This window comes from Chlorocebus sabaeus, chromosome 9, assembly GCF_047675955.1.
Source record: "Chlorocebus sabaeus isolate Y175 chromosome 9, mChlSab1.0.hap1, whole genome shotgun sequence".
Classification (NCBI taxonomy): domain Eukaryota; kingdom Metazoa; phylum Chordata; class Mammalia; order Primates; family Cercopithecidae; genus Chlorocebus; species Chlorocebus sabaeus.
This window is the reverse complement of record NC_132912.1, coordinates 21,805,391-21,827,436: the sequence shown is the minus strand read 5'-3', so window position 1 is coordinate 21,827,436 and position 22,046 is coordinate 21,805,391. Positions and strand designations below refer to the sequence as shown.

Here is a 22,046-nt window from a genome sequence, read left to right as displayed (position 1 = left end):
TGATGAATATGTTTGAGGCTTTCAGCTCTTAGTGGATACAAAATAGAATGATTGATAAAATCCTCCCTACTATTGGCTATTATTTACTGACTCTTAAGTGGCAGGTTGTATTTATGCCAATTTATCTGCTTCAGGGAACATTCTTGATAGCAGAACAAAGTGAATAAAAGTAGTTTGCTTTGCAAATGAATGCAAATGGGAGAGCCTTTCGGAAAGCCCTTTAACAGGGGCAATGCACTTTGATTATGAGTGAAGCTGCCATTTGGACATGGTGAAAAGAGCACGCTTGAACCATTGATTGGGGGAGACAGTAAAAAGTCAGGAAGGGCCCCGTTAAGCTTGCAGTGAGGCAGGCGGATGTCAGTGTGGTTAGAGCACAGTGGGAGAATGACAGGGAGGATTAGTGTCAGGGAGAAGCTTTGCTGTAGCTGTGGAGATAGTCCCTGGGGTCACTCACCTCTGACTGTTGTTCTGTGCTGATGGTTCTGTAATGCAAACTGCCTGATGTATGCCTGTTCATTATCGGAAATGGTGATTAGAAAAGGTATTTGCCTCAAAGGTTTCCTTCTTTCTCTCTTTCTTTCTCTTTCATTCTTTCGTTTTAATTAAAGGAAAATAAGGTAGGCTTCCTCAATCTCTCTGCTGGCTACTGGAGTATTGTTTAATACCAGAGTGCTTTATTGCCTCTGATGGGGAATAGTTAAGTGCTAAAATGTAATGTGAAATAATTGTAACATGGTTTTTTGTCGTTTGATAAAGATTTATTTCACTGTGCTCACTTTGGGGTTTGACCACTGGTAGTGCTGAGTAAAATGCAGAGAATATGTTTGCTGTAAGAATTTTTGCATATGCATGTTTACAATCTCTAAGGTATTTTTAAATTTAGTTTAATCGTTTGGTCAAAGCTAAAAGTTGACCAAAATGAAATGGTCAAAATGAAATGAAATACCGCTTTACATGGACTTGGTTTGAGTCTTGGCCACAAGAGTTTCTAATTTTATTTCTGTTCCGAAGTTTAAAAAAAAAATGTAGTGACATTTGACAAGCTAAACTTCTTGAAAAAATATTATTTTAAAATTGAACATCATTACATAGAATGATCAAAAAGTGTCTTGTCGCAGTTCTGATTTCAGACCAGTATATTTACTTGTTCACATTTCATTTATACTTGTGTGTTTTTTTTTTTTTTTGCTTTTTTTAAAGTGTGTATTTAAAACAAAAAAAAAGAGAGACCTTTAATAGTAACTTTATGTGAGGCATTTCTGAGCAGCACTGCATTTTATAGCAAGGATGCATTTCATAAGCTTTGAGAATGGTTTCTCACTTTAATTCAAAACCGAATAGTCTTTTTTAAAAAATGTCTACAAAACCTGGTTTGCAATATTTATGCTTTCTTGGTTAGTATACGTAGGAAAATGAAATAGGCTTCTAGAGCTTTGCATTCCAGTGTTAAATATGCAGCTCAAATCTTACTATTAGATACAACTTAGTATTGTTTTTTACAGAAAGCATATTGCCAATAATTTGCTTCACAGCAGTTATCTCCCAATTATCTTTTTTATTCTCCCAATTATCTTTTTTTATTTTCTTTAATGTTTTGCAGGCACCTGAATGGACAGAAGAGGACCTCAGCCAACTGACAAGAAGTATGGTTAAGTTCCCAGGAGGGACTCCAGGTCGATGGGAAAAGATTGCCCACGAATTGGGTCGATCTGTGACAGATGTGAGTTCACTGAGATTTACATTGTATAGAGAGAGACAAACCAGAACAAGTCAGCTATGTAGAAGGCAGACATGGATGGGTTCCACAGTATTTTTGGGGAGGGGTACAATCCTTTTAGGACCTGAAAGTGAACCATTAATGAAATAAGTGAGAAGCAGATGTGAGCCAGTCCCCTGGTCCACAATTAACAGCTGTGTGAGGAATTCTAGTGTTTAGAGACTTAAGCTACTGTAACCTAATCAAAGGAAAACAATGCCAGTTTTGGGGTTTATAGTGACCCCTTTAACTGTGGAAAAAATAGTTCTCAAACTGATCAGAATTAGGAAGGTTGTATTTCAGCTGGATCTGTTTAACATTGAAGTACAGATTGCGATTGCTACTTAGACAGGTGGTTTGGATTAATTAAATGAGCAATATTCCCATAATGCAAATGGTGTTGGCCTTTTTGTTTCAAGGATGATAGCAACTATTCGTGTGATAAGTACTTTAACCAGAAGAAACTGTGTGTGTGTGTGTGTGTGTGTGTGTGTGTGTGTCCATACCTAACATTTAAAAGCTAGATTACTTACTTGGAAAGGTTTTGACTTAACACTTTAGCTGCTTTTATTGAGGAAATTTAGAGCAGAAAATTTTTTAGAAAGCACCCAGCACAGTGCCTGATGTGTAATATACTAAATACACAGTAAATGTTTAATTGAAATTGAGAAAAAATATTATTTTTATCAAATTGATATTTTCATAAGGGATAGTAAATATTCTTTACTAAATTTACTTTAAATAAATCCTATAGATCCAAAAATACTTAGAGGGTTACTGAAAGCAAAGATTTAAATTTCCCCTTCCATTCTGTTAGTATACTTTTAGGCCATTTTTGATACTGACAGTTTTTTAAAACCTGCAAAATGATTACTAAACATGGCTACCAAAAAAAAGCTTATTGTAAATGCTGTAAGTTCCTTTCTATAATCAACTCCCACTTTTTAGTTTAGAAAGAAACTTAGGAAATTATTATGGTTGCACATCCCTAATCCGTCACGTTGGCGCTCAAGTTTCAGATTTTTGAGCAATTTCAGACTTTTGGATTAGGTATCCTTGATCTGTACTGTCAGGTTTTGTATTGTTTTGTTTTGTTTTTGCAATGGACCTGCTTTGAGAATTTTAAATTATATATATGAATATTGTTACTACTGTAGAAGTCATTTAAAAGACTGCAATCTGAATTTTTATGAGATGTTTAGCAATATTTTTGATTTAAAGTTGAAGTTTGATCATAGGGAAAAATAGCTGTAGTATTTTGTAACTTTTTTTTTTTTTTTTTTTTTGCTATGTTTCATGAGGAGACTAGTCATCTTGAGTTACTAGAAAAGAACCATAAGGGTAACTCTTCTTCAGCTAAACATGTTATGTTACTGGATGGTGTGTTTTATTATCTCGTTTTAAGGTTGTTTGTAAAAGATAAGTTAATAATGACTTAATCAGTAAATATCTGACCAAATTAAAGACATTCCAAGGTTTTTGATGTTTTAAGTACTATGACCTTCTAATTACATAGCTGCTGTTAATACAGTGATTATCAAAAGAAACTGAAATAATTTTTTTAAGTTATAAAACATTGGTTTAAAAAGGCCCTGAACTTTTAGTTCAATTGCTTAATGAAAAATAATAGTAATACTTATGTATTATCTCTTTTGAAGACTGTACCACATTTAACTTTTAAGATAATATTTCTGTAAGGCTCTACATTTGTTGCTAAAGGCAGATAGGAAACTGAGTAATATTTTAATTTGTTGTCATTAAAACCTGGTAAATTTTTATCCGTATTTTTAAGAGGAGAAAGATGAAGATTTTAAAAATGCCAAAAACACACACGATGTAACCAACAGAGCCTCACAGATCCTAGTATATACTTAATTTACTAGAGTAGTCTTGGTGCAGTCAAAAGCCTCTTTTTAAACTTTTTCAAATTCATCCCATATGTTTCCTTTTTTTCCTCCCTAGACTTACCCAAGGGAGACTGATTCCATGTCTACAATAGATATTTTTTCCCTTTATCATGGAAGTGGAAAACCTGACATTGTGAAGTGGTGTTTTTTTGTTTTTTGGGTTTTTTGTTTTTGTTTTTTGGCCAAGTATTAGTTCTGTTTTCATAATAACAAAGGTACCTTGGAAAAAATATGTAATCTAAATTTTTGTTGTACAAAAAAATGCCATTATAACTTTTCATCTATGTCAGTATATATATATATATATAGACCCACGCTGCATTTTCATTCTGTAAGCATCATCTCCATGGCTGGAGTATTCATTTCAATAACTCTACCGTCCCCCAGCACATGCACATATCCGCGCGCGCACACACACACACACACACCCAGAGAAAATCACTCTGTAAAAGAGAACAGGTGTCTGTAGACTCATTTTAGTAACTCACAGGGATGACTTGTAAATCACATGAAACAGCTGAAGTAGTTCAGCTAATATTGTTTCTCTAGTATAATGTTAAGTGAAAGTTAACCACACTTTAAAAAGACCACTTGTGCCTGTTTTTGGCTTATGGTGTTAATTAGATTTGTTTTCATTAAGAATTCGATCATGAAAAAGAAGCCAGGTTCAATTGAGTGTCATCAGAACCTCTGCATACTGACCTGATCACCTGCCTAGTTCTCCCTGACTTTGCACAGCTGTTCTTTGACCCGGTTTCCTTGCCAAATTTGTAGCTTCAGGCTTAGTTCTCTTTCCTTCAAGAAACAATTGACCTTTTGGGAGAGAGGTGAGTGTGTGCCAGTGGTGAGATTTATATGATTCTTTATTTGGGTTGTCGGGTTACAATTAAAAACCTTTTTATTCCTCAATTAAGAAAGAAATTAAGTATATTAATTGTCATAATTAGCAGAATTAGATTGCTAAATTGTGCTCTGGATAAATACAAGCAATGTTTTTTTAAGCTTTTTTAAAAATTGACACTGAGTGTATTTTAATTCAAATATACCTAAACTGTAAGACCTACTTTATTGTGGATTTAATATTTTAAATGTTCATATATGCCTTTCAGCAAATAATTTTGGTAATCACAAAGGACACTCAAATTGTAAAAATAACAGACGAAACAAAAACTGTCTCGCATGTAAAACCAACTTTAACATGATGATTAACTGCAGGTTTCCTAAATTAAGTTCAGGGGGCCCCAGATTTCTTGCTTGTGAAGTAATACTATTCTCTTGCCTGAAAGGATATAAACTGATTCTGCTTCTCTCCCTGGTCACTAATCTCTTGCATTCTGGTTGTGATAATAGACTGATAGGAGATTTTTCTGCCTGTTTGGAAAAGGCCCAGGTAGGCAGCAAAACAAAAGACAGGTGGCTAGATTTAAACAGGCTTTTATAATTAGCTTAGTGCCATAGTGTGAGGTAAGAGGTGTGTAGTTATATAAGTAGCCCATTATGCAAGTGAAGAGGAGGAGGGAAAATCATAAAATTCCCAATTTCATTTCCACAGCTCAACCACAAGGAGATTCCTATTGGGGGAAATTTATATATTGCTGTTATACTGGTTTCAAAAACACGTAAGTGGACTCTTCAATCGAAAATAAGCATTATGCTTTATATCAGTGAACTAAATATATAGTTATTATCTTGGCAAATATATTGCTATTACTTTTAGACTTAGGCTAGCCCTACACAAAATTGTAAACATGATAAGGACTGTCCTTTTGGTTTTTCTGCCTTCGTCCTCACTGTCCCCTTACCAGTTTCCTGCTATAGCAATTCTCTTGGTCTGAGCCACATATCATACTCCTCTCTCTTCCTTCTCTTACCCTCTCAACCTTACAACTTTTAAAGATATTTAAATTTTAGAAAACGTGCAGGTTTATTATACAGTTAAACTCGTGTCACGGGGGCTGGTTGTACCACGGAGGCTGGTTGTACAATTATTTCATCACCCAGGTATTAAGCCTAGTACCCAATAGTTATTTTTTCTGCTGCTCTCCCTCCTCCCACCCTTCACCCTCAAGTAGGCCCCAGTGTCTGTTGTTTCCTTCTTTGTGTTGGTGAGTTCTCATCATTTAGCTCCCACTTACAAGTGAGAACATGTGGTATCTGGTTTTCTGTTCCTGCGTTAGTTTGCTAAGGATAGTACCCTCTCCAACTCCGTCTTTTGAGATTCCCACGAAAGACATGAGCTTATTCTTTTTTACGTCTGCATAGTATTCCATGGTGTATATATAATCACATTTTCTTTATACTACCTATCATTAATGGGATTTAGGTTGATTTCATCCCTTTGCTATTGTGAATAGTGCTGCTGTGAACGTTCAGGTGCATGTGTCTTTATGGTAGAATGATTTACATTCCTCTGGGTATATGTACAGTAATAGGATTGCTGAGTCAAAGAAAGGGTAGTTCTGCTTTTGGCTCTTTGAGGAATTACCATACTGCTTTCCACAATGGTTGAACTAATTTACACTCCTACCTTCAGTGTATAAGAATTCCTTTTTCTCAACAACCTTGCCAGCATTTGTTATTTTTTACTTTTTGATAATAGCCATTCTGACTGGTGTGAGATGGTATCTCATTATGGTTTTGATTTGCATTTCTCTAATGATCAGTGATTGAGCTTTTTTTCATATGCTTGTTGGCTGCATGTATATATTCTTTCGAAAAGTGTCTATTCGTGTCCTTTGCCCACTTTTTAATGGGATTATTTCATCTCCTTATCGATGCTAGATATTAGACCTTTGCCAGATGCGAATACTTTCTCCCATTCTGTAGCAAACCAACATTTTTATTTGTAATTGCTTTGGTGATAATAATGATTATTGCATCATTCATTTTTTTAGTATTTAACGCTTTTCAAAACTTTTTTTTTTTTGAGACAGCGTTTTACTCTTGTTGCCCAGGCTGGAGTGCAATGGCACGATCTCGGCTCACTGCAACCTCCGCCTCCCAGGTTCAAGCGATTCTCCTGCCTCAGCCTCCTTAGTAGCTGGGATTATAGGCATGTGCCACCACGCCCGGCCAATTTTGTATTTTCAGTAAAGATAGAGTTTCTCCATGTTGGTCAGGCTGGTCTCGAACTCCTGACCTCAGGTGATCTGCCTGCCTCTGCCACCTAAAGTGCTGGGATTACAGGCGTGAACCACTGCGCCCGGCCTTTTCAAAACATTTAAATATACTTTTATTTGGTTTTTCACAACAACACTGTGAAGTAAATAGGCAACCATTATTTTTCCCTGTTTTACAGCTGAGTAAACTGCTGCTAAGACATTTGTTCAAGGTGACACAGCTGTTAGTAGAACTGGGACAAGATCACATATTTTGATTCCATACTTACGTGTTTTTACCTCCGGTTAATTCTGCTTTATTGATGTTTGTATGGAAGATACTTTAAACTTGTCTAGAGACTTACATCATTGACCCTTTTTTGATAAAACTCTATGTTCATAGCAAAAACAAAACGTCAAAGAATACACTTAAGCTAAATTTGTTTCTAATCAACCATAATTTCAAAGAGATCTCTGTGAACATTTTTGTATAACATTGCATAAACAATGTATAAACATTGTTTTATATCATTCTAGAGACTAGTGTTTCTGTATAGATGTATGAATATGTATAATTTTAATAGGAGTAATCTACTTTCTGTCCTTTTCATATAGCTCTAGACCATGAGCATCTTTCATGGCAATAGATAAGATCCACATCATTTTTCTAAAGAGTTACATGATAGACCATGCTGCCATGATATCATTAAAGAATATCCTATTGATTGACATTTAAATTGCTTCCTTTTTTTGCTATTTCATTGAGATGGACATGGTGTTTTTTAAAATTGTCTTTTCACTCATATCTATTTTATTAGCTTGTGTGCCTAGAAGTAGAGATTGCATTCCTAGAAGATGCTTAGTTCAAGAATATGAATGTTTTTAGAGCCTCTGAGGGCTCTGAAATTGGTCTGCAGAGAGGTTATAACAATACACATTCCCACTAGTGGTATATGAGAGGTCACTTCATAGTCCCGTAAAAACCAAACACTACATTTTTCACCATTGCCCATCAAGTGAAAAGTGTTATAGTACTGATTTTTGTTACTTGCAAAAGAAAACATAGGGACTCAGTACAAGGGGTCCACATCTGATGAGGAGTTCTGGTGTGGGACAGAGAAAACAGGGGCAAGATCATTGTTCGGTAAATAATACAGTTAAGTTTTCAGGATGTGGGGACACCTGAGACCACTTTGTAAGAGAGTCTCAAAATCAAGGAAGAGACATGGAAAATATCTTGGATATTTATGAACACTGAGCATACTCAGATCTTTAAACTTTCTGTGGATAAGATGTCTCCAAAGTAAAGGAAATTGGAATGACACAGGTCACTCAGCAACACTAGATTCTGGGGGATGAGGGAACAGTGCCTTCACAGTGCTGAGGGGAAATGGTTCTGAATCTAGAACTGACCAAGTGTGATGGTAAATACATGGGGTGAGAACTCGTACCCTTTCCTAGAAATTTTCCTGAGGTTGTACTCCAGCAACAAAAGGAATAAATCGAAGAGGACAACATGGGATCCAAGAAATGGTGAATCAGGAGAACTAAGGACTGCATGACAGGGACCCTGGGAGGGAGGGAAGTTTCATAGAATAGATAGTATGGCTGAGAACTTGGAAAAATGCATATGTTTAAATGTGGAAAAGAAAAAAAATAGGCGAAGTGCAACAACTAATGCCTATAATCCCAGCGCTTTGATAGGCCAGGGCAGGAGAATCACTTGAGACCAGGAGTTTGCAACCAGCTGGTGACATATACCTTCATCTTTACAAAAAAAGAAAAGAAAAATTAGCCGGGTATGGTTGCACACACCTGTGTGCCAGCTATTTGGGAGGCTGGGGCAGGAGGATTACTTGAGCCCAGGAGATCGAGGTTGCAATGAGTCATGATCATGCCACTGCACTCCAGTCTGGGTGATAGAGTGAGACCCTGTCTCAACAACAACAACAAAAAAAAGTAAAAAGCAACTAGAAATTCCACACAGAACAGGAAAACCAGATGTAAGGAGACATAGTTTAAGTTTAATTATACTAAAAAGTAGATTGGTAGAAAGAGCACTTGTTTGGTGAATAATATTTACCAGGTCATAATTATGTAATATCTTACATGATGGCTTTTTATATTTTAAACATTTTAGATGTTTTACAGATTATTTTTCAGTTTTTAAAATCCACACATTGTGGAGGACCGTGGCATGGTGTTCACCAAAGTAAGTTCTCTTCTTCTCTAGCAGTAGATTGTTGGTCAGGCACATATGTGCCCAACGATACTGCATTCCGAAGCCTCCCAAGCTCTGATATGGCTGTATCACTAATTTCTTTTCAGGAGAACATAAAGTAATGTGTGTTCATATGAGCTCTTATTTATTTTTCCCTCCCACTAAGCTAGAATACTAATATGTCTGCAGCCATACAAGCAAAGATAGTTTCCCTAAGGAGCTATGGAGAAACAGGCTATAAAGAACCTGAATGAATGCAATAAAAGAAAATTCTTAGATAGTGACAAGTAACATGAAGAAAAATAAAGCAGAGTAAGCAGATAGACACTGATGGAGCTGCATTTTAAAATAGGGTTCTGAGGCAAGTCCTTTCCGAGAGGTAGTATTTGAGCTAGTATTTGAGCAGAGGTACAAAGCAAGTGAAGGAGCAAGATTGTCTGAGAAGGAGCATTGCTGTTAGAGGAAATTGCACCTACAAAGGTCTGGAGGCAAGAGCATGTCGGGTGTGCAAGGCCCAGCAAAGAGGTCCATATGGCTAAGGCATGAGTAGGAGAAGAAGATTACAGGAAATGAATCTGAGAAGTAGTGGAAGACCAGGCCATATCGGCCCTTTTTGGCCAAGGTGAAAATTTTGGATTTTACCCTGAGCGAGTGGGAAAGCACTGGAAGATTTTGAGTAAAGGAGTGCAGTGATCTAAAAGCATTGTTCTGACTGCTTGGTGGGGAATTGTGAAAGCAGGAAGGAAGGCCAGGTTAGAGGCTATTTTGGTTGTCCCTGCAGAACACAATGGTGGTTTGGACTAGAGGTTGTTGGTAGAGGTGGGAAAGAGATTAGATGCAGGATGTGGTATACAAAGGCATGTTAATTAGCAATGTATACTTGTAACCTTCAGAAGAATTGTGAATGGAAATGATTGCCTGTGTGTGTGAGGTGCATTGTTTTTTGTCATAAGACCTTGTGTACTGCTTTTGTTAAAAAGCTATGTACATGCATGACCTTGAGATTTAAAAACGACTTTTTAAAATGTGAAGAAACAAAACATTTGTCTTTGAATATTTTTCATGACAGTATATATAGGCCTACCTCATTGTCTGAGTTTGTTTTGTGCTGGTATAACAGACTACCTGAGAGTAGATAATTTACAAAGAACTAAGACTGATTTCTTACAATTTTGGAAGCTGAGAAGTCAAGGGGCCCACATATGGCAAGGGCCTTCTTGCTGTGTCCTCCCACTGTAGAACACAGAAGGACAAGAGAGCACGCAACACACAAAGGAAAAAGAAAGAAAGTGGGGCTAGGTGCGGTGGCTCACACCTGTAATCCCAGCACTTTGGGAAGCCGAGGTGGGCAGATCGCGAGCTCAGGAGATCAAAACCATCCTGTCTAACACTGGGAAACCCCGTCTCTACTAAAAATTCAAAAAAATTAGCCAATCTTGGTGGTGGGCGCCTGTAGTCCCAGCTACCAGGAGGCTGAGGCAGGAGAATGGCATGAACCCGGGAGGTGGAGCTTGCAGTGAGCCGATATCACACCACTGCACTCCAGCCTGGGGGCAACAGAGCGAGACTCCGTCTCAAAAAAAAAAAAAGAAGAAAGGGGGCTGAACTCATCCTTTTATCAGGACCCCACTCCTGCAATAACCCACTTCCGCCATAAGAGCATTAACCCATTCATGAGGACAGAGGCCTCCTGAGCTAATTGCTTCCTAAAGGTCCCACCTCTCAACACTATTGCATTGGGGATTCGGTTTCCAACAAATGAATTTTGGAGGACACATTCAAACCATAGTACTCATTTGTTTTAAATTTTTATATTTAAAAAAATTATTGATTTACAGAACTAGGAAGACCAATCCTAAAGTGTATCTGGAATTACAAAGGACCCCCAATATCCAAAGCAACCTTGAGAAAGGAGATACCACATTTCCTGATTTCAACATATATTACAAAGTTATTGTAATTAAAACACTATAGTACTAGCATAAAGACAGACACATAGACCAATGGAACAGAAAAGAGAACCCAGAAATTAACCCACACATATACAGTCAACTAATCTTCAAAAGGGGGCCAAGAATACACATGGGGAAAGAATGGTCTTTTCACCAAAATGGTGCTTGGAAAACTGAATGTCCATATGCAAAAGAATGAAACTGGATCCTTACACGATACAAAAAAAAATTTTTTTAATGGATTAAAGTCTTAAGTGTAAGACCTGAAGCCATAAAATGCCTAGAAGAAAACACAGGAGAAGGCCTCATGACATTGGTCTTCACAGTGATTTATTGGATTATAACACCAAAAACACAAGCAACAAAATGAAAAAGAAGTGGGACTATCAAACTAAAAAGCTTCTGTACAGCAAAGAAAACCATTAACAGAGTGAAGAGACAAACCATGCACTGGGAGAAAATATTTACAAACCATTTATCTGATAAGGTGTTAATGTCCAAAATATGTAAGGAATTCCTACAACTCAAGAGCAAAAAAACCCTGATACTTAAAGGAACAAAGGATTTCAAAAGACATTTCTACAAAGAAGACATAGAAATGGCCAACAGGTATATGAAAAGGTGCTCAACATCTCTAATCATTAGGGAAATACAAATAAAAATGACAGTAAGATACTTCACATCTCTTAGGACAGCCATCATTAAAAAAAAAAAAAAAGTGTTGGCAGTGATGTAGAGAAATTGGAACCCTTGTACACTGTTGCTGGGAATGTGAAATGGTGCAGTTGTTATAGAAACACTATGAAAGTTCCTACAAAAGTTAAAAATGGAATTATGTGACCTAGCAATTCTAGAAAAACTTCTAGATATATATCCAAAAGAAGTGAAATCAAGATCTCAAAAAGGTATCTGCACTCCCACGTTCATTGCACCATTATGCACAGTAGCCAAGACATGGAAATAGCCTAAATGTCCACTGATGGATGAATGGCTAGAGAAAAATGTAGTATATACATATAATAGAATATTATTCATTCATGAAATAGAAGGAATGGCCGGGTGTGGTGGCTGGCACCTGTAATCCTAGTACGTTGGGAGGCCGAGGCGGGCAGATCACCTGAGCTCAGGAGTTCCAGACCAGCCTGCCAACGTGGTGAAACCCTGTCTCTACTAAAAATACAATAATTAGCTGGGTGTGGTGGTGCATGCCTGTAATCCCAGCTACTTGGGAGGCTGAGGCAGGAGAATCGCTTGAACCCAGGAGGTGGCGGTTGCAGCAAGCCAAGATCATGCCACTACACTCCAGCCTGGGTGACAGAGTGAGACTGTGTCTCAAAAAAAAAAAAAAAAAAAAAGAGGAAACCCCACCATATGTGACAACATGGATGAACCCCTGAGAACATTATGCTAAGTGAAAAAAATCTATAAGGACAGATACTACATGATTCCATTTTTATGAGATATCTAAAATAACCAAATTCACAGAAGCAAAAAGTAGAATGGTGGTTGCCAGGAGCTGAAGCGAGGGAGAAATAGAGAGTTGTTTAATGGATATAAAGTTTTGGTAATAAGTTCTAGAGGTCTGCTGTATTATGTTGTGCATATAGTTAACAGTATTTTACTGTATACCTGATTTAAGAGAGTAAATCTCATGTTATTTTAGTAAATTTGTAGAGTTGTGAAATCGCCACAATCCAGTTTTAGACATTTTCATCACCTGAAGTGTTCCCTCAATCCCATTAGCAGTCATTTCCCACTCCTGTTTTCTCAGGCTATGCTGACCTATTTCCTTTTCAGGAAATTACATTTAAATGGAATCTTATAGTATTTAGTCTTCTGTTCTCTCGGGCTACACTGATCTATTTTCTTTTCAGGAAATTACATTTAAATGGTATCTTACAGTATTTAGTCTTTCACATATGGCTTCTTTCACTTGGCAAAAGGTATTTGAAGTTCATCTGTGTTGTATTTGAAGTTCATCTGTGTTGTTTGAAGTTCATCTGTGTTGTAGCATGTATCAACAGTTCATTTCTTCGTATTGTTCAATATTTGGATAAATACCTCATTTTATTTGTTCTCTACTAATTGGTCATTTGTCTTATTTCCACTTTGGTGCTATTAGAATAATACTGCCATGAACATTAATCTGTGTAGTGCTTATTAGCCATTCTTGTGTCTTATTTAGTGAAATACCTATTCATAGTTTTTGCCCATATTTTAATTTGGTTGTTTTTCCTTAATTATTGAGTCATAAGAGTTCTTTATATATAGGTTAGACATCCCAAATCTGAAAATCCGAAATTTGAAATGCTCAAAATTCCAGAACTTTTTGACCACCACGATGACACTCAAAGGAAATGCTTATTGGAGCATTTCAGATTTCAGGTTTTCAGGTTCAGAATGCTCAGATGGTAAATAGAATACAGACATTACAAAATCCAAATAAATCTGAAATCTGAAACACTTTTGGTCACAAGCATTTTGGAGAAGGAATACTCAACCTGTATATTATGGGCTCAAGTCTTTCATCAAATATATGATTTGCAAATATGTTCTCCCACTGTGTGGTTTGTCTTTTTATTTTTTTTTTAATGGTGTCATATGAAGTACAAAAGTTTACTTTTAGTAAAGTCCAGTTTATCAATTTTTTTCTTTTATAGATTATGCTTTTTAGTGTTATACCTAAGAACTTTGCCTAACCCAGGATAGCAAAGAATTTCTCCTATATTTTCTTAGAAGTTTTATAGTTTTAGATCTTACATTTAGGTCTAAGATCCATTTTGAGTTGATTTTTTGTGTTTAAGGAGATGTAAGGGTCAAGTTCATTTTTTTTTTTTTGCTCATGGATGTTCATTTGCATTGAATCAATAGATCAATTTGGAGAGAACTGCCATCGATGTTCAAATTCATGAACATGAAATGTCTTTCATTTATTTAGAGCTTTTAAGAGTTCTGTCTTACAGTGTTTTCAGTATGCAAATCTGTTTTTTTTTTTTTTAATTAAATGTAGTTTTTCAGCTTATGGAGAATTGTTTTCTTTTTCCTCTCTCTCTCTTTTTTTTTTTTTTTTTTTTTGAAGATAGGAACTCACTGTGTTGCCTAGGAGTGCAGTGGCATGATCATAGATAACTGAAACTTTGAACTGCTTGGCTGAAGGAATCCTTACGCCTCAGCCTCTCAAATAGCTGGAACTAGAAGTGCATACCACCACACCCAACTAATTTTTTTCTGTGAAGATGGAATCTCACTATGTTACCAAGGCCAGTCTCAAACTCCTGACCTCAAGCGATCCTCCCGCTTTAGCCTCCCAAAGTGTTGGGATTACAGGCATGAGCCACCTTGCCCTACCAGAATTCTTTTATTTACTTATCTACATTTTTATTTATTTTCTGACAGAGTCTCACTCTGTTGCCCAGGTTGGAATGCAGTAGCGTGACCACTGCTCACTATAGCCTCGACCTCCTAGGCTCAACAAATCCTCCCACTTCAGCCTTCCCAGTAGTTGGGACTACAGGGATGGATCACCATGCCCAGCTCATGTTTTAATTTTTTATTTATAAAGACAGGGCCTCACTATGTTCCCCCAGGCTGGTCTCGATCTCCTGGGCTCAAGAGATCCTCCTGCCTTGACCTCTCAAAGTGTTGGGATTACAGATGTGAGCCACTGTGTCCAGCCAGAATTGTTTTCTTAATTACACTTTCAAATTGTCCATTGCTGGTATGTAGAAAGACAGTAGATTTTTATATACTGGTTTTGGAGCCTGTGGACTTAACTAACATTGATAGTTTAACAGTTCTGTGGATAAAAAGTTTTTCTTCTTCCTTTCCAATCTGGATGCCTTCAGTCCATTTATTTACTTAATGTCTTGTTGCACTGGCCAAAACATCTAGTACAATATTGTATAGGAGTGGTGAGTGCAGGCATACTTGACTTGTTCCTGATCATGGAGGGAAGATATTCAGTCTTTCACCGTTAAGTATGATTTTAGCTGCAGGTTTTTCATAGATGATTTTCTTTCCCGCCCCCACCCCCACCCCCAATATGGAGTTTTGCTCTTGTTGCCCAGGCTGGAGTGCAATGACGTAATCTTGGCTCACTGCAACCTCCACCTCCCGCATTCAAGTGATTCTCCTGCCTCAGCCTCCCAAATAGCTGGGATACAGGCATTCACCACCACGCCCAGCTAATTTTTGTATTTTTAGTAGAGACAGGGTTTCACAACGTTGGCCAGGCTGGTCTTGAACTCCTGACCTCAGATGATCTGCCCTCCTTGGCCTCCCAAAACGCTGGGATTACAGGCGTGAGCCATTGTGCCTGGGCTCATAGATGCTTTTTATCTGAGGAACTTCCCTTCTATTTCTAGCTTAAGAGTTTTTATCATGAATAGACATTGGATTTTGTCACATGATTTTGCTTCATCTGTTGAGATGATCACATGATTTTTATCCTGTGTTTTATTAATATGGCATATTATATAAATTGATCTTTGGATGTTAAACCAACCTTATGTTCCCACTTGATCATGTTATATGGTGATCATGTTATACATTTTATATGGTGCTGGATTTGGTTAGCTAATTTTTTTTTTTTTTTGAGATAGAGTCTCACTCTGTCACCCAGGCTGGAGAGCAGTGGCACGACCTCAGCTCACTGCAACCTCCGCCTCCTGGGTTCAAGCAATTCTCCTGCTTCAGCCTCCGGAACAGCTGGGATTACAGGCACCTGCCACTATGCCCAGCTAACTTTTTTGTATTTTTAGTAGAGACCAGGGTTTCACCATGTTGGCCAGGATGGTCTCAAACTCCTGACCTCAAGTGATCCGCCCGCCTCAGCCTCCCAAAGTTCTGGGATTATAGGCATAAGCCACCGCACCCGGCCAAGGTTAGCTAATAATTTATTATGGATTTTTGTTTGTGTTCATGAGAGCGAATGGTCTATAGTTTTCTTGTGATGTCTTTGCCTGGCTTTGATATCAGGGTATGCTAGCCTCATAGAATGAGTAGAAAGTGTTCCTTCCTCCCCTAATTTCTGAAAGCTTGTGAACATTTGCTGTTATATCTTCTTTGAATATCTGAAAGAATTCGCCAGTGAAGCCAACTAGGCCTTGGCTTATGGGAAGATTTTTAGTTACTAATTCATTTGTTTTTAAGTTATTATAGGTCTATTCAGATTTTCTATTTCTTCTTGATTAAATTTTAGTAATTTCTAGGAATATATTCATTTCATTCACATCAGCGGTTGTGCTCTGAAAGTGCTTGAGTAATAAAAGTGTGACTGATATTGTCTCCAAAGAAGATTTTTTTTTTGACCACAGATTTCATTTCTTTAATGATGGGTGAACTATCCATGTTTCTCATTTCTTTCAGTTACTCTAAGCTGATGGTTTATCAATTTTGTTGATCTTTTCACAAAACCAACTTTTTGTTTCATTGATCTTTGGTATGGTTTTTTTGGTTTCAATTTTATTTCTACTCTGATGTCTATTAATGCTTTCTTTCTGCTAACTTTGGGTTTCGTTTCTTGCTTTTCTAGTCCCTGAAATGCATCATTAGGTTATTTATTTGAAATCTTTCTCCTTGTTTATGGCTATAAACTTCCCTCTAATATTGCTTTTGCTGTATTCAGTAGATTTTTATTTGTTGTGTTTTTAATTTCATTTGTTTCAAGAATGTTTTTAATTTTCTTTTAAGTTTTTTTATTGACCAATTGGTTGTTCAGGAGCACATTTAATTTTCATATATTTGTATGATTTTGAAAGTTCCCTTGGTATTAATTTCTAGTTTTGTTTCATTGTGGTCAGAGAGGATACTTGATATGATTTTTACTTTTTAAAAATTTGTTGAGACTTGTTTTGTGGCGTAACATGTGGTCTATCCTGGAGAATGTTCCATGAGCTGATGAGAAGAATGTGTGTTCTGTAGCTGTATTGGATAGTGTTCTGTAAATGTTTGTTAGTTCCATTTAGTCTAAGATGCAATTCAAATTCAGTGTTTTCTTGTTGTTGATATCCTGTCTGAATGATCTGTCCACTGCTGAGTGTGGGGTGTCAAAGTTCCAACTGTTATTGTATTGGAGTCTATCTCTCCCTTTAGATCTAATAATATTTGCTTTTATGTATCTGGGTTCTCCAATGTTGAGTGCATACATATTCACAACTGTGCATATATATTCACATCGTGCTGAATTGATCCTTTTATCATCATATAATCTACCTTCTTTGTCTCTTTTTGCAGCTTTTCACTTAAAGTCTGTTTTATATAATATAAATATAGCTATGTCTTCTCACTTTTGTTTTCCTTTTGCATGGAGTATGTTTTTCTTCCTTTGCCTTCAATCTGTATGTGTCTTGACAAGTGAAGTGAATTTCTTGTACGTAGCATATAGTATAGGTGGGTCATATTTTTAAAAATTTATTCTGCCAGTCTATCTTTTAAGTGAGGAATTTAATCTGTTTACATTCAAGGTTATTATTGATAAATGAGGACTTACTCCTGTCATTATGTGCTCATTGTTTTCTTGTTTTAGGTATCTTTTTTTTTTTCGTTTCTTCCTCTCATCATTGTGGTTTGGTGGTTTTCTGTAATATTAAAATTTGATCCTTTTTCTGCTTTGTCTATTTGCTATAACAGTGAATTTTACACTTCTGAGTGTTTTCATGATTGTGGTTATCATCTTTTTGCTGCCAGATGTAGGACTTCCTTGAGCATTTCTTGTAAGGCCAATGTAGTGGTGATGAATTCTCTTAGTTTTTGCTTGTCTGAGAAAGATTTTCTTTCTATTTTCTGAAAGATAGTTTTGCTGGGTACATTATTCTTTGGTGGGTGTTTTTTTTTGTTTGTTTGTTTTTTGGCAGTTCATTGAATACATTATTTCATTCATTCTCTTGTACCTTGCAATGTTTCTCTGGAGAAATCTAATGGGAATCCTCTTAAATGTAACTTGACATTTTTCTCTTGCCATTTTTAGAATTTTCTCTTTGTCTTTGACTTTGAAAATTTGATTATAATGTGCCTCTGGGAGGATCTTTTTGAGTTGAATCTATTTGGGGGTCTCTGGATGCCCCAGATTTGGGAAGTTTTCAACTATTACTTGATTAAATAGGTGTTTTTATGCCTTTTTCCATGTCTTCTTCTGGAACTTCCATAATATGAACACTTATTTACTTCCTGGTGTCTCATAAATCTTGTAAGCTTTTTTTTACTCTTTTGATTTTTTTTTCCTCTAACTGGGTAATTTCAAATGACCTGTGTTCACACTCAGAGATTTTTTTTTTTTCTTCTGTTAGATCAAGTCTGCTACTTAAGCTGTCTTTTTTTTTTTTTTTTAGCTAGAGTCTCGCTGTGTTGCCCAGGCTGGAATGCAGTGGTTCAATCTCGGCTCACTGCAACCTCTACCTCCTGGATTCAAGCAGTTCTCATGCTTCAGCCTCCCAAGTAGCTGGGATTACAGGCATGCACCACCATGCCCGGCTAATTTTTGTGTTTTTAGTAAAGGCAAGGTTTCACCATGTTGGCCAGGCTGCTCTTGAACTGCTGGCTTGAACATCCACCTACCTCGGTCTCCCAAAATGCTGGGATTATAGGTGTGAGCCACCACACCTGGCTGTATTTTTTATTTTATTCGTTGAATTCTTCAACTGCAGGATTTCTGTTTGATTCTTTTTCATGATATTTATCTCAGTTGAATTTCTAATTTGTATCCTGATTTTTTTTTCCTAGTTTTGTTGAATTATCTATCTGTACATTCTTATATCTTGGTGAGTTTCCTTAAGATCATTACTTTTTAATTTTTGTACTGGCAACTTACAGATTTCCTTGTCATTAGGGTTTGTTATTGAAGAGTCGTGTTCCTTTTGTGATGTCATATTTCCTTGATTTTCATATTTCTTATGTCCCTGTATTGATGTCTGTGCATCTTGTGAAACAATAGCCTCTTCCAAACTTTCTAGAGTGGCTTTCATACGTAGAGAAAAACTTGCGCCTGGGTCTTACAGTACCAGTTGGGGAGTGGGTGGTAACTCTTTCCACGTAGGTGCAATGGTATAGTCTCTGTGCAGCTTCTTCATCTGTATTCAACGTTAGTAATAAATATGAATGCCTCAGTGGCCTAGGTTGTAGACATTTGTGGTTGTGGCAGCAGTTGTAGCATAGGTTGTTAATTCCTTGGTAGCAGGGGCTTTTGGAGTCCTTTTCTCAACTTCCCCACAGTGGGGAAACTTAGCCACAGGGGGATCCCTCTTGCTGTCGGATCTGGCATGGCCTACAAGCAGCTGCCACAGTGGCTAAATTCCAGGTGTGGGTGCTCAGAGCATCTGTGGGGCTGGAGTCTTATGAAGCTCAGGGTCTTATGAACCTTATTATGACACCAGCGTCTTGGGGTGCAAGCTTGCTCTCTGTGGCAGGGTTGGATGTAGGTTGCTTTTAGTGCTAGCATCTGTGACTCTGAGGTACCTTCTAGCAGCTGATGTCCAGGAGGTCAGGTTGTAGCTGTGATGCTACCCCTGGGGAGCAGTTCACAGCTCTGGCCTGACTCCGGGGAAGAAGGTGTGCTCTGGAGGTTTGAGCCTAGGGCAGGATATGGCTTTGATTCAGGAGCCTGAACCAGTAGGGCTCAGTGAAAACTCAGGTCGCTAAATGTGAGGCGTAACTCTACAATCTGGGATGGTGGGGCTCAGCAGTATTTCAGTCTCTGTAAGTCCAAGTGCAGTGGCAGCAAGTAGCCCAGAATGGCTGAGCATAGCTGTCGTTTGGGCCATGAGGGGCAGAAAATGGCAGAGCGATAACACTCCTCCCCAAACAGGGAGGTGTCTTAACAGCCCAGACTCTAAGGTGCTGGTCCAGCTCCAGAGAAGCAGGGTACTGGAGTTGTTTGGCCTGTAGGGTAGGGTGTCTGAGCTTAGTCACTGCTCTGTTTCCCTGAGACAAAGGGTAGTACATCAGGTTAGCCCTGGGATGCACAGCTTCTCAGCTCAGCCAAGGCATGAGTTCCCCAGGGGGCAACGTGCTGCTATAGCTCTGGCCTACAGGGGTGTGGCTGCCCAGGCAGCCCAGGCACCATGGGTGCAGGGCTCCAGCAAAGCCCTCTTTCCAGTGGAGGCAGTACACAGTTCCAGCTCAGGCCTATAGGGGCAGAGCACAGCCGCAGCTGACAGAGGTAAATGGAGCTGTTCTGTCAAAGTACCCTTTCCTCAGGAGGGAGAAATGGTGCTTAAGCTCCAGCCCAAGGTGATGGGAGGTGGGGGGTGGAAGTTCCACCACTGCTTGATTCCACAGGGAAAGGTGCTCACAGCTGAGCCACTTGGGGATGTCAGACCACTGAGCAAAGGTGCTTTGATGGCGGGGTAGCCTCAGGGATGAAGGGGTGCCATGACTACTAGCCCCCAGAGCAAGACTACTCCAGCATTAGTTCCAGTTCCAAGATGGTGTGGCATGGTGACCGTGCAGGCCACAGTGGGAGGAACACAGTATTGGCTACTTCTCTGGGGAAGCAAAGCTGTGCAGCTTCTTGGCAGCTCCCTCAGCTGGGCTTAGTGCCTGTGAGGACTGCAAGCGACCCCAGTGGTGAGGCCTGTAGGTGTCTAAGGTGTTGGTGGGAGCTGCTGGGATCCTCTTGCCTACTTTTTCATCAAAGACAGAAGTGGCCACCTGGTTCCCAGCTGATCCTAGCTGGGGGATGGAGTGGCAGAGGACTGGCATTTCCTTGTGTTCTTTATGTGACTGTCCTGAGTTTCTGCACTCACCAGGGTTGCTGTTACTTCTTTGACATGCTCAAGCACTCTCCTTTGGTTATTTCTGTTCAAATGTAGTGGTTTATTCATTGTTTTGTTTTTGGCTGTCTTTATGGAAGGGACAAGCACTAGGGGCCTCTAGTCAGTCATCTCGCTGATGTCACCTCCCCAAATAACTCTATTTCTTCTTCTTCTCCTTCTCCTCCTCCTCTTCTTCCTTCTTTTCTTCTTTCTTCTTTTTTCTCTTCCTCTCCTTCTCCTCCTTCCTCCTTCTCCTTCTTCTTTTTTCTTTTTTTGTGATGGGATCTCGCTCTGTTGCCCAGGCTGGAGTGCAATGGCGCAATCTCGGCTCACTGCAACCTCTATCTCTTGGGTTCAAGCAATTCTCCTGCCTCAGCCTCTTGAGTAGCTGGAACTACAGGCACCCGCCACCATGCCTGGCTAATTTTTGTACTTTTAGTAGAGATGAGGTTTCACCATGTTGCCCAGGCTGGTCTCAAACTCCTGACCTCAGGTGATCTGCCCGCCTCGGCCTCCAAAAATGCTGGAATTACAGGCATGAGCTACCACACCCAGCCAAGACTGTTTCTTCTGAGTAAATTTTACAACATTTGATTTTTCTAGGAATGTATCCCATTAAACTAAATCTTGAAATAAATTGGCATAAAGTTGTTAATATTATTTTATTACATACTTCCTCCGTTATTATAAAATATAAATATGTAAAACAGCTTAATGAGTAGTTATACAACAAACAAGATTATAATTTTCATTAGTACCAAGAAAATAACATTAATAGCGATATCCGGTAGGGATAGAAGGTAATTGGATAGATAGAAATTCCCATTTTAGTCCAGGCACAGTGGCTCACGCCTATAATCCCAGCACTTTGGGAGGCCAAGGTGGATCCCCTGAGATCAGGAGTTCGAGACCAGCCTGGCCAACATGGTGAAACCCCGACTCTACTAAAAATACAAAAATTAGCCGCTCTGGTGGCAGATGCCTGAGGCATTAGAATCACTTGAACCCAGGAGGCGAAGGCTGCAGTGAGCCGAGATCATGCCAGTGCACTCCAGCCTGGGCGACAGAGCGAGATGCCATCTCAAAAAAAGAAGAAAAAAAAAAAAATATATATATATATATATATATTTTTTTTTTCCCATTTTAAAATCAAAACCTCATCATTACGTCTGAAATGAATTTTCAAGAGATTGTTATGGGTGGGAAATCTGAAGGCACCCAAATGTTAGATGAAATGCCTGAATTTACATAGTAAACAACCTAATGTATGATCTGGAATTACTCTTTTCCGCTATCTTTATCATATTATAACTCAGGTGACAGATGGACCTCTCTGCCTCTTAGAGATCCAGAACCAATG

At 38.4% G+C, this 22,046-nt stretch overlaps 1 protein-coding gene across 1 annotated transcript in view; it reads left to right on the top strand.

The window, feature by feature from the left end:
- The window catches only part of DNAJC1 (DnaJ heat shock protein family (Hsp40) member C1), a 236,134-nt gene that overhangs the window by 191,037 nt on the left and 23,051 nt on the right, over positions 1-22,046 (top strand). The window contains exon 9 of the mRNA XM_008002473.3: positions 1,604-1,723. Within this exon, the coding sequence (XP_008000664.3) occupies positions 1,604-1,723 (120 nt within the window). The remainder of the gene's footprint in view (positions 1-1,603; positions 1,724-22,046) is intronic.